Source organism: Equus asinus, chromosome 6, assembly GCF_041296235.1.
Source record: "Equus asinus isolate D_3611 breed Donkey chromosome 6, EquAss-T2T_v2, whole genome shotgun sequence".
Taxonomy (NCBI): Eukaryota; Metazoa; Chordata; class Mammalia; order Perissodactyla; family Equidae; genus Equus; species Equus asinus.
Window position 1 is genome coordinate 15,526,656 of NC_091795.1, and position 13,658 is coordinate 15,540,313.

The following is a 13,658-nucleotide window of genomic DNA, read 5'->3' on the forward strand; positions in this document are numbered from 1 at the left end:
GACTTTCCTGAGCTGAAATGTGAATGGTTTGTGACAAGTTTAACTGTATCACCAGATTTTTTCTAAAACCTGCCCTTCCGCTGCCACATGGAGTAGCAACAAACTCTCAGAAAGGCCCCAAAAGGAGGGCAGTCGTGTTTTTTCTACTTGCTCTTTGTCTTCTACTGTGGGTTTACCCACTAACCAGCATCCAGGGGGAATTCCTGCTGTCTTCCTGAATAAGCCCAGGGAGTCTGTAATTGAAGCTCATCCTTCCTGGCTTTCCTTTCTCCTCTGACATATGCCTCTGCTTACAGAGTGTTTGTGAATGCTTTCATTTCTTTCCCTCGCCAAGACAAAAAAAAGTGGAGAGAAACATATCTTTTCTAATATTCATCCATTCAACAAAATTTTGTCAACTGCCAAAGGCATGAGCAGAGAGGTAGTGTGGTGGAATGGTGTAGCGGCTCTGGACTCAAAGAAATCTGGATTTGAATTCTGGTTTGATCATTTACTAGCTGCCTAAATGACTATTTGTGTCTGCCAAATTAATCTCTCAGGGCCTCAATTTCTTCCTCTGTAAAACAGGGATAGCTGTGCTATTTGGTCTTTTGGCCAATCTTGTGGACAAGGCTTGGCGGCTTTGTCCATCATTTGTCAATGACAGTGCTTTCTTCACCTGCAAGAAGGAATTTGCTTGTCTGTCATTAAGAGCACTGTATAACAAGGACTAAGATTGTCCATTCCCAAGAGATATTTTAGGCAAGATATATCAAACAACATATCAGAGGAGGTATCCTGGAATGGTCTCGGTGTTTTTTGCTTACATCTGGTCATGATATCTGTTGCCAGCTGGCTAATAGGAAATGTCTTTGTCATAGAGTACGGGAAATCTGATTCTCAGGCCCTCAAAGCAGAGAGAAAAGTTATCCTGGCTGTCATGCCTAAGTCCTGTTCATGCTCCTCTATAGTGGACAGACCTCTTTTTGTCTGCTCCCCCTAAATCAGTGGGGGACCATGGGAGGAGGGGAATAATGTATCTCTTCCTGGACCTTTAAAACAGTTCAACAGTAATGGAGAGAAATCTCACCATGGGAGAGCTGAGAAACCCATTCATGTCATAACTGATTATTAATTGCTGTTATCTTGAGACAAAAATTAAGGAATTCTGTAGGGGAAAAAAACCATTCTGATTGATGTTTGTCTGTAAGAGTTTTGAATCTTTGTATTACTGTTTTCCCCGAAGGAACCTATTTATTACTTGGGGAGCTGGGCGGGAACAAGGGCGTCTCCTTGATCTTTGGCCCCCAATTCCCTGTAGATATTAACCTGCAGGTTGTTGTGAGAATTATTGTAGCGGTTAAAACAACACATCTCTGGTGTTTGGATCCAGATCCACCACTTACCTGCTGTGTGACTTTCGGCAAATTCTCTAACCTCTTTGAGCTCCAGTTGCCTCATGAAAAATGGGAATTAAATGAGATGATGCAATTAAAATCTTAGCACCTTGCCTGGCATATGGTAAGTACCCCAAAAATGATGTACCCTATGGTAGTTTCTATTAACGCAAGTCATAGTACATATGGATACTAAGAAAAACAGGGGCAGACACCGCAGGTTTTCTCTAGATGATTATCTATTTGGTGCTGAAGTTAACCTCAAACCTTATGAAATGGTGATAATTAAGGACATGGGGCTCAGGAGAAAGGGGCAGGACAGCGTGATGTAGTGGAAAAATCAGAGTCTTTAGCACTCAAACTGTATTTAAATCCTAGTTACAGCTCTTCTTTCTAGCTGCTTAAGCCAGTCCTTCTCCCTGAGTCCCGGTCTCCTCATTGGTAAATTAAACTGGGGATAACGACGCCTATCGCTAGGGATGTCGCGACGGTGAGAGAAAGTGAGGTGGCCGGAACCGCTGGGCCTCGGACTCCACCGTCGGATTAGGGCGGGAGCCGCTGCCGGGACCTGTCACCAGGACTGCTACCCAGGCAGGATGTCCAGGGCACGGGACCTGCAGCTGGGGGAAGGGTCCGGGCTGGGGCAGTCCGGGGTGGTCGGGTCGCGCGCCAAGGCGGAGGCCGAGGGCTCCCGGGGCCTTTTGTTGGCAGTCTGAGCTGCCTCTGCACACGCCCGGGAGGATTAAAGCCAGATGTGGCGGCAGGGCGGCAGAGAGACGACATGCTCCCCGAGCCTGGGACCGGAGACCGGGCGAGACACCGCGGCAGATCCGGCTGTGACAGTAAACCAAGGGGAGGAGATCTCACGAGACTTATATAGGCTGCGAGACGGCGCCCCTAAATGACAGCCGGGCGGGCCACTGACGCGGGCGGCTCGGCCGCACGGGGGCGCCCAGTGGACGGCGCGCAGCCCCAGCGGCCAATGGCTGGCGGGGTCGCGGGCGGGGCCGGGGGGGCGGGGCGGCCGCGGCGCTCCAGTGGCGGGGGCGGAGTCGCGGCGGGGAGGCGGGGCGCCCGGCAGCGGCGGCAGCGCCAGCGGCGGCCACAGCAGCCTCGGCGGCGGCCGCGGCAGGACAGGGAGCGCCGGCGGCGGGTGAGGGGCTCGGGGCGCGGCGCGGCGCGCGGGCGGCCTCGAGGTGGGGGCGCTGGGCGGCCGCGCGGAGGGGCGCGGGACTGAGGGGCGGCGCCGGCTGAGGGCTCTGAGGCGCGGGGGTCGCGGGAGATCCACCTGCTGGTAACGGAGCCGCCAGCATCTCGGCCCGGCCGGGAGCTCACGCGCCTCCGGCTGCTGCGGGGCCGGCTCGGGGCGCGGGCTGGGCCTCGGGGCGGGGCGCGGGCCGGGTGCCCTGGCCCCGCCGTCAGACCGGCTCCGGCGCTGCCGAGCCCCTCGGTGCCGCGCGCTACCCCGGTGGCCCGCCGGGCGCCTGCCGCGTTCTCGGCGCTCCCGGGCGCAGCGGGGCTCGTCGACTTTGGGGCAAAGTGGAGCAAAGTGCGGAGGGGGAGGGAGAGTTCCCCGCGGAGCCCGCGGCCCGAGGGCCCACGCCTGCCGCCGAGTCGGCGCCCCCAGGGGGCCGCGGGCAGGTGGGGCCCGGGCGAGGCGGTCCCGGGCGCAGAGGCAGCCGCGGCTCCTGCCGAGGCGGAGGAGGCGTGCTGTCGTGGTCGCAAATTTTGCTAAGTGAAGACCTGATGGTCCGGTGTGAAAGTGCACGCCCAGCCCTCCAGGCCTCGGTTTCCCGCTTGTTGAGGAAGCTGCAAGCGGGACCCTTGGGTTGGGTCTAGGTGATTCCACTAAATGAACCAGGTGACATCTCGGAGGCGTGTTTTATGAGCTGGCAGTCATACCACTCGGAGCCCGCTTTTATTTCTCGCAGCGTGTGTTTTTCTGAAGCCCGTTCATTGATTGCAATCCAAATTGCAAAATATAAGCAGGCACAGTGTATGTTTTTAATGCTTTCCATATATTTTGCTCTTATGCTTTTGCTGTCGTTACGAATTCTGATAAAAAATGACAACGTCGTTCGTTTGAATTTAGACCTAAATTTAGAATCAGATAAGGGTTTTGTGGTTTCTTTTTCTGTACGGTTAAAAAAATAGTTTTATGAGCAGGTTATCGTGGCATAGCTTTCTTCAGCCCACACGTGTAAATCAGAAAACGCACTGGACGGTGGAATTATGTAAGCTGTATTAAAGAAAAATATTAATCCTATTATAAATGTAAAATAAATGAATTTTAATATATTGTGGTGTATAAAGTTATATAGCTTACGTCTTGGATTTCATGATCGTGCCTTTCGTTCTTCAGGCACCTCTGTCCTGTCTGTGGGATGGTAATTAAGAAATATGCCAAATGTTCAGCAAAGTGTTCTCATCCAGGGAACATATTGAATATTTGAAAGAACACTTTAAAATAAAGGTTTTGTATCTAAGAATGAATGTGGGACTGCAGCCCTTAAAGGACTGTCAATAACACAGATTTTTTCAGTCTGAGATCTAGAGTTGAGAGTTCCATTCGTCTTTGTCAGGATGGAAAAGGTGACTAGTAATTTTAGCCACTACCTTTTTTGTTGTTAAAGATTCAGATGTGCTAAGTGATAGCCTCAGAAAGTATTAAGGTGTTAGATTAAAATTTTTGCAAATGTGGACACTGATGAAAATATGTGTCATTTCGTCTCTTGCTTTAGGTGGTCAGTCAGTCCAGCCTTTGAACTGCCTCTCCTGGTTTAAGAGCCTGGAGATCATTAGTTTTGCTCTTGTCTTGAGTCTTCACTTGTACTTCGCAGTTAAACTTCGTTAGGTTGGAAACCCTATTTAAAAATGTATGACTGCATTCTCACTGAGTAAAATGCTCTCATATTTCTCTTGAGGAATTTTTCAGGTCCTATTTGTTAGTAGAATTCATTATAAGTACTTTTTCAAACCAGAGCTTAATAACTTCCTGGATCCAACACTTAATATTCCTTATTAAAAACTTCATGTATTATCAATAGTATATCTGTAGTCTACTCTGATTTTAGAGTTCATTCGCTTTTAATTGTCTCTATCCATTTATACTGAATTTTATCATGTGGGCTTTGTTTCTATTTAATAAAACTGTATTTTAAAATATCCTTTATTTTATGATTATCTGCTTCTCTACTTCCCCATGATTATGAATTGAATGTTTACTCTAATAACTTGTTATACTTTTAGATTTTTTCTGGGACAGAATCCTTCCTGAAGTAAGGTAGGGCTAGGTATAGCAATAGAAAGTTATATGTATTTTTATCTAATGCCACACCAGGATTAAAATTCCAGGTTATGTAATTCACTGAGTTATCACTTGTCTTCTTATAATCAGAACTCATTGGGTGCTTATTGATATAAGAATATATTAGGCACTTTCTGGAATTTAGTTAAAATTATAGGATTTCACCATGAAGGTTTCAAATTCTAAGCTGTAGACATGGCATGTTTGATATTAACTTGTCTTAACTATAAAAGGTGAATAACTTTGGTTTTACAAAACAATGATAAATTGTAAGTGAGAATATCTTTGGTGTTCCTTGTTTTCGGATAGTAAGAGGAAGCAAGGAAGTAGGGGTTCGGTGCCCGTAGAATATTACAACACAGTTAGAGCTGCTGGCTCGGGGGTTGACAGGCATGCATGGAGCTGTGTGTGGGGAAGGGGAGGGCTTAGCCAAAGGCTACAGGAAGTGAGAAATTTGCTTAAAGTTTTAAATTTAAACTGAAATTTCCTGTGAATTCTGCAGCTTACTCCATAATACATCCATGTTCGTTATAGAATATAAAATTTTTAAAAATTGACATTTAAACTGTTGGGTATAGTAACACCCCAGGAAGATTCTCCAGGCCACCTGAGACTTGGAATATTCCTGGCCCTTCTCTTCATACTGCCGTGGTGCAGGTGGCCTAGTTTGAGAGGCAAAGGGTGCTAGGTAGGAGCTCGGACTTTGAAGTCCTAAAATTAGGGTTCTCTATCTGGGTTCATTTCCTTGCGTGTGAAATAGGATTAATAATGCCTGTCTCATAGGATTTTGTGAAGGTTTAAAGCATCTAATGGACCTAGCATATAGGAAACAGTCAGTGAGTTGTATGTCTATCATTATTATTACTAATTCTATGTTCTAGTGACCTTTCTTCACTAGTGGAGATTTCTAGTAATGTTCAGTTTTACAAAGTACTGAGACGCTCATTTCTGAATGCCTACAAATGGCTCCTTTAATCAGCCATGTTATACTGAGGGAATTGTCTCTTGGGCTTGTTAGACATTTCTGGAGGTGCATTAACTCACCCCACTAGAGTGTCGTTTAGTATATTGCCAAGTAGATCTCGTCCCTTTGAGGCCACCAGGAATCACTGCACATCTCAGAGTGCCTGACATGCCCCCAGGGAAGGAGACCTGCCACGTAGAGCAAACTGAACCAGTGGCTGGCTGCAGTTTTTTTGTTTGGTTTTATTTTTTTAATTTTTAAATTTTTTAAAGATTGGCACCTGAGCTAACAACTATCGGCAGTCTTCTTCTTTTGTTTTTTGCTTTTTCTTCCCCAACCCCCCCAGTACATAGTTGTATATGCTAGTTGTGAGTGCCTTCTGGTTGTGTTACGTGGGACGCCGCCTCAGCATGGCCTAATAAGCTGTGCCATGTTCATGCCCAGGATCCGAACCAGTGAAACCCTTGGCTGCCAAAGCGGAGCACGTGAACTTAACCACTCGGCCACGGGGCTGGCCCCCGGTTTTATTTTTTTAATACAGTTAACATTCATTGAGAATCTATTATATGCTAGGAGACTATGCTTAAGTACTTCTAATTACTTCATTCCATTTTCTCAACAGCTTTATTACATGGGTGGTGATCTCTTGGATATCCTGAGTTAAAGCAATGCTAAGTGATGAGTCCTAGGTCATACAGTACCCTGCATTTTCTAAATGCCTGAATATTCCCAGTTTATACCCTGGGAGTAGGTTAATCACTGGAAAAACTGCGTTCATTCTCTGATGATGATAAATAGCAGTAATAACTGTAACCTTTTTATTATTTATGAGATAACGTGAAAGAGGAGCCAGGACAGGTTGTTTTCTCATTTTGTAGATGAAACCAACATAAGTGATGTACCCGAAGTCATGTAAGTAATGATGGAGCTGGATCTAGGACCCAGGTCTTTTGACCTTTATATATTGTAGACTGTCAGTTTTCTTAATTTTTCTTTTTCTCTTTTTTTTTTTTTTGGTGAGGAAGATTGGCCCTGAGCTAACATCTGTTGCCAATCTTCCTCTTTTTGCCTGTGGAAGATTGTCGCTGAGCTGACATCTGTGCCAGTCTTCCTCCATTTTGTATGTGGGATGCGGCAACAACAGGGCTTGATGAGCAGTGTGTAGGTCCACGCCCAGGATCTGAATCTGCGAACCCTGAGCCCCCAAAGCAAAGTGTGGAAACTTAACCACTGGGCTGGCCTCTCTTAAAATTTTTGAAACACTATTATTGTGCAATAGGGAAACTCAGGAGAGTGAAGATTATGTTACTCAGGAACCATTGTGTGATCATTAGAGTTCTCAGCTTGGAATCTGTGGCTTTCTATATGTTTAATGAGCCCCATAACTTTCCCCTTTAAATAAGTAACCATAACTTTCTTTTCACAGGCAAAACAGAACCAATGAGGAGGGGATGTAGTTTAAAGCTTTTTGCCTGGAGGAGAAGAACCATATCATTCTAGTATATTAAATGACTAGTTTGGATATGGGGGTAATGTTTATAGATACAGTTTAGCCCAGCCAAAAGTCTGTTTATAACGGTAGCTGATAAATGAAGAAACCAATATTAGGTATTACTGAACAAATTTTTCTTTCTCTTTTCCTCTTGAATAGGATGAAAACCTGAGACATCAACCTGTGAAGACGATTCTGAATAATAAGTGTGAATGGTGTTGCTGCTGGACTTGTTCTGCAGAGTGTCTGAAATGAACCTCTCTTATTGATTGTGTTTATTGGCCCAGAGCCAAGAGTACTGGATTCAGTTGACTTCAGGATAAAAAGGGAACAGTCTTGTTTATCATCATAAACATATGAACCAGTGTGATGGTGAAATGAGATGAGGCTCCGAAATGGAACTGTAGCCACTCTTTTAGCATTTATCACTTCGTTCCTTACTTTATCTTGGTATACTACATGGCAAAATGGGAAAGGTAAGGAAAATATCTCCAAAAATGTACGTGAAATGTAGTAGGCTTTTTGCTTTGTAAATGGTGCATGAATGCTTAGGATAAATATCCCGACAATCTGCATGTTGCATGCTGTCTGCTGGTGGCTTGGCAGTTTCTTTCTGACAAAAGTGAAACCATGCTTGGACAGAGAAGATAGAGAATTTCTAATTTGAATGGAGTTTGTTTTCAGTTTCTCCTAATTGCACTTGGAGAAACAGATCCTGATCAGGGGTTTATGTTATACATGACAGCCAAGTTGAATAATAAAGACTTTTGTTTTGGCATTTTATTTATTTTTTATTTTTTTAAGATTTTATTTTTTCCTTTTTCTCCCCAAAGCCCCCTGGTACATAGTTGTGTATTCTTCGTTGTGGGTTCCTCTAGTTGTGGCATGTGGAACGCTGCCTCAGCGTGGTCTGACGAGCAGTGCCATGTCCGCGCCCAGGATTCGAACCGACGAAACACTGGGCCGCCTGCAGCGGAGCACGCGAACTTAACCACTTGGCCACGGGGCCAGCCCCTGGCATTTTATTTTTATTATTAAACATCATAAATGTTTAATAAGCTTCCTTATACTGGATGTTATATAAAACGCCTGAAAGGGCATAATCATTGCCCTCATGAAATCTGCATGCTGATTGTACTGATTTGGTGCTGTGTAGTTAATCATTTAAACTGCATGTGTTGACAGATTGCTCTTTAAGCAAAAGTATTTATGAAGTAGGGAAGGAGAAATTCTGATTAGAACATTTATATTTTTTAAAATAATTGTGTTTAGACTGTTCAACTGTGTTTTTAAGGAAGATTATTCGTTCAGTGATTGGAACAATATTCAGGGATAATGCAGTTTTTTGCCTTTTTTGAAAGAAATTCATTTGAAGAAATGAGAGAAAATATTTGGGGTAAATTCCTACCCACACTTTTTACCTGTCTCCTTTACTTATGCTAGTCTAAGAAATGTTGATGCCAAGAAGGATGGAGGTGTTGAGAGCAGCACATCTTTGGTTTGTTAGTCACGTTAGTCATCATCAACTGGTTATTTGAAGATACGATTGCTGGGATTATTTCATTGACTCATATGAAGATAACTGAAAAGATGGATTCATGACTCAATTTTTCTCTGTGTGTGTATAGATACATATATAGAGATATGCATATGTCTGTGTGAGTATGTATATGTGTAAAATAAGCTGATATAAGTGAAAAACGTGCTGTATGCTTTGAGCAAGTATGGTTTTCTTTTTCTCTGAGTTGGGCTCTAATTTTAGGGGGATCTCTGGGGAAAAATGAATGAAAAACTTGATGAAGACCTTTCTTCTTTGTGGACAAAGATATACATTTTAGATTTCATTTTTTAGTTGTACCAAAGGGAGAAGACTTACTCGGGAAGAACTTTGGATACTAATGTAATTAAACTACTGATTGTCTGCGGCGTGAACAAAACAGATGACTGGCCTTAGAAGTCTGCTTAGGAAATAAGAGAATTGACCATAAGAAGAGTAGATGGGTTTTTTTCTTATCAGGAAACTTATCTTTTCAGAGAGAGATATTAATGGAGAAACTTGACTCTTCTCACTGCAGCTTATTTAAGAGATGAAAAGTTTTGGAATCTCCATTCCATTTACCTTGTTTCTTATGTAAAGGCATTATAAGCATTATTATTATTATTATTATTATTTTGTATTAAGCTTTCTTTAGAATTAAAATTAAGTTAAAAAATATAAAGGTTCTTTCACCACGTGGTATTAGATACATACACAAAAAGTCTGCTCTCTTTGAACAGCTCTGTAATCCTTTCATGCATACTCTTCTGCTCTCTTTTTCTGCTTCCTATTTTGTCCACTCTTTGAGGTATCAACAGAGGTCCCTGTTATGGTTATGTAAAGTCCTTTGTGTTTTAATGCTATCATTTATGTAACCGCTCTAACTGCTGAGCATTTCGTTTCTTTCCAGATCGTTCTGACAATCAGACAACTTGGATTTTCCAGAGCAGGTCTGATTTCAGATATTCACTTCTAGTAAACCCATAAACCCTGTGCTCTGATTTTTATTTTGGAAACATGATTTCTGTGATCATTGACATTGTTGGACTAATAATTTTTATTTTTCATTCATTCTTTGGTCCCTTTCCTATACCTCCCCTGTGCCTAGCACTGTATTACATGCTATGAATATGAAAAGGAATAAGAAACTTCACACCTTTGAGAAGCTCAGGGACTGGTAGGGGAAGATGCATGTAAACAAATATGATATTGTCAGATAGATTGAGATAGAAGCAATAACAGAGTGCAGGACTTGTGCTGTTATAAGCATGTTGCATGTTATATGTTATCTCATTTAGTCCTCATAACAACCCTGGGAACTATTATTACTCCCTTTGTATAGATGAGGAAACCAAGGCAGAGTGGAGACAGAGGCTGTTAACTCTTGAGTCACTTCACAGAGGAAGAATAAATGTGAAGGCAATGCCAGGCAGAGTAGGGGACAGTGGGCATGTCAGGTAGAAGGAGCTGCGTATTCAGCTACAAAGTGCTGAAAGGGTGTAGAGTATTTGTGCTTTGGGATTATGGCTTGCTCATTATGACTGGCACATAGGAGTCCTAGACTGTCTCAAGGTTTAACTGGTAGTCACAGTGCAGCTCCTATCATATTTGTCATAGGTCTTCATCTACCACTTGAAAGAATACATGGGGTTGTCCATGGGATTGGCATAAGTTGGGGAGGGTGTCAGGAAACCAGCCAGGGAAGCCAGAGTTTGGGCCAGGGTACCAGTTTCAGCAAAGTATACAGGATTCTCACATAAAAATGAGGCAGAATTCCAGTTATGTGGAGTGGACAAGTTGGGAAAGTTGTAAGCAAGTGTTGTGAGAGTGGGACAAGATTAATTACATGTCTCATTTGTAGGTGGGGCTCTCCTAATGAACCTCCTACTTTGGTTAGGCACAGTCCAGCAAGACTGAGCAAGCAGTCGTAGATCTCTCCCTAAGGGACATATAACATTCGTGTACATGTTTCTGTGTGGACATGTATTTTCATTTCTCTTGAATATTAACCTAGGAGTGGAATTGCTGGGTCGTATGGTTGCTCTGCGTTTAATGATTTGAGGAGCTGCCAGACTGTTTTCCAAAGCAGCTGGACCATTATGCATTCCCTCCAGCAGGTTACAAAGGTTCTGATTTCTTCACATTCCCATTCAGACAACACGTTATCTGGCTTTTTGATTCTACTAATCCTAGTGGTAATGAAGTAGTATTTCATTGTGCTTTTGATTTGTAGTTCTCTAATGACCAGTGATGTCTAGCATCTTTTTATGTACTTATTTGCCGTTTGTATATCTTCTCTGGAAAAATGGCTATTAACAGATCCTTTGCCTATTTTAAAAATGTATTATTTGTCTTTTTATTATTAAGTTGTAAGAATTCTTTATGTATTCTGGATACAAGTTCCTTGTCAGATACATGATTTCAAAATTTTTTCTCCCATTCCGTGGGTTGTCTTTTCACATTCTTTATGATGTCCTGTGAAACACAAAAGTTTTTAATTTTGATTAAGTCCAGTTTATTTTTTGTTGTTGTTATTGCTTGTGCTTTTGCTGTTGTATCCGAGAATCCATTGCCAGATCATGAAGATTCTCCTGTGTTTTCTTCTTTATAGTTTTTGCTCTTACATTTAGGTCTTTGATCTGTTTTAAGTGCATTTTTGTATGTGGTGTGAAGTAAAGGTCCAGCTTCGTTCTTTTGCATGTACCTAGGTGGTTAGTTGTCCTTAGACCATTTGCTGAAATGACTGTTTTTTCCCCATTAAATGGTCTTGGCATTCTTGTTGAAAATTACTTGATCACAAATGTATGGATTTATTTCTGAACTCTCAGTTCTATTCCATTGATCTTACTTGTGGTAGTACCACACTGTCTTGATTATTGTTGTGTGTAGTAAATTTTGAAATTGGGAAGTGTAAATCTTGCTACTTTATCCTTCTTTTTCACGATTGTTTTGGCTATTTTGGGTCCTTTGCAATTCCATATGAATTTTAGAATCAGCTTGTCAATTTGCTTAAAAAAGCCAACTGGGATTATGATAGGGATTGCATTGAATCTATTGATCAGGTTGAGTAGAATTGCCATCTTAACGGTGTTGGGTCTTCCAATCCATGAACGTGGGATGTTTTTCCATTTATTTAGATCTCTAATTTCTCTCAACAGTTTTTCTGTATGTTTACATAGTATGTTTTATGCTTCTTTTAGTAAATTTATCCCTAAGTATTTTATACTTTCTGATAGTATTTTGAATGGAGTTGTTTTCTTAATTTCCTTTGTCAGTTTTTCATTGCAAGTGTGTAGAAATACAATTCATTTTTGTGTATTGATCGTCTATCCTGCAACCTTGCTGAACATATTAGTTCTAACAAGTTTCAGTAGATTCCTTGGAATTTTCTGTATACAAGATCACGCTATCTGTGAATAGAAGTAATTTTATTTCTTCCTTTCTAATTTGAATGCCTTGTATTTCCTTTTTCCTGGCTAGAACCTCCATTACAATGCTGAATAGAAGTGGTGAGAGTCAATGTCCTTGTCTTGTTCCTAATCTTAAGGAGAAAGCAGCCAGTCTTTTGCATTTAAGTCTGATGTTATCTGTGGTGTTTAAATAGATTACTATTTTCCAGTGAAGGAAGTTTCCTTGTATTCCTAGTTTGCCGAGTGTTTTTTATCACGAAAGAGCTGGATTTGGTCAAATTCTTTTCCTGCGTCTATTGAGTGATTTTTCTTTTGTATTCTATTGATAAGATATATTAACTGATTTTTAGATGCTCAACCAACCCTTCATCCTTAGGATAAATAATGCTTTGTCGTGGTGTATAATTCTTTTTATTATGTTGCTAGATTTGGTTTACTAGTATTTCTTGCAGATTTTGCATCCATATTTATAAGGGCTATTGCTCTGTACTTTTAATGTATTTGTCAGATTTTCATATCAAGGTAGTATTAGCCTCATAGAATGATAGGGGAAGTGTTCCTCTTCTGTTTTTTGGAAGGGTTTATGGAAAATTGGTATTCTTCTTTGGATGGTTGGTAGAATTAGCAATGAAGTCATCTGGCCTGGGCAGTCCTTTTGGGTAGTTTTTTGATGACTGATTCAACTTCACTTGTTACAGGTCCTTTCAGATTGTTTATTCTCCAGTCAATTTCTGTAGTTTGTATTTTTCTCGGAATTTGTCCATTTCATCTAGTTGTCTAATTTGTTGGTGTACAGTTGTTCATAGTATTCCTTTATAATCCTTTCTATTTTTGTAAGATCAGTAGTTATGTCCTCTCTTTCATTTCTATTCTAGTAGTTTGATTCTTTTTTTTCTTGGTCAAACTAGCTAAAAGTTTGTCACTTTTGTTGATCTTTCAAATAACCAGCTTTTGGTTCCTTGATTTTCTCTATTTTTCTCTTCTCTATTGTATTACTTTCTGCTCTAATCTTGATCATTTCCTTCCTTCCTCTTGTTTTAGGTTTAGTTTGCTCTTCTTTTTCTAGTGTCTTAAGGTAGAAGGTAAGGTTATGGATTTGAGGTCTTTCTTCTTTCATAATATAGGTGTATACAGCTATAAATTTCCCTCTAAGCACTGCTTTAGCTGCATCCTGTATGTTTTGGTATGTTCTGTGTTGATTTTCATTCATTTCAAAGTATTTTATGATTTCTTTTTTGATTTTTTTTCTTATGCCAATTGGTTATTTAGGAGAGTGGTGTTTAATTTCCACATATTTGAGTTTCCCAAGGTTTTCCCTGTTATTGATTCCTAATTGCACTGCATCATAGTCAGAAGACATACTTGATATCATTTTTATCCTTTTAAAGTTATTTAAATTTGTTTTATGACCTAGTGTATGATCTATCCTGTGGAATGTTCCAGGTGCACTTGAGAAGAATGTGTATTCTGTTGTTTTTGGGTGGAGTGTTCTATAGATGTTTGTCAGGTCCAGCTGGTTTATAGTGCTATTCAGGTCTTCTGTTTCCTGGTTGACCTTCTGTCTGATTGTTT

General features: G+C 41.4%; 1 protein-coding gene across 4 annotated transcripts in view; it reads left to right on the forward strand.

Annotated features, from left to right (window-relative positions):
• Positions 1–2,424: 2,424 nt before the first annotated feature.
• MGAT4A (alpha-1,3-mannosyl-glycoprotein 4-beta-N-acetylglucosaminyltransferase A) overlaps positions 2,425–13,658 on the forward strand; it is a 116,106-nt gene continuing 104,872 nt past the window's right edge. For 2 of the 4 annotated variants that reach the window (XM_070511683.1, XM_070511685.1), the window contains exons 1-2: positions 2,425–2,529; positions 7,299–7,615. In XM_070511683.1, coding sequence (XP_070367784.1) covers positions 7,522–7,615 — 94 coding nt within the window. In that variant the 5' untranslated portion in view covers positions 2,425–2,529; positions 7,299–7,521. Of the gene's footprint in view, positions 2,573–7,298; positions 7,616–13,658 lie in introns of all 4 variants that reach the window. The other 2 variants (XM_070511686.1, XM_070511684.1) reach the window with 2 other exon arrangements.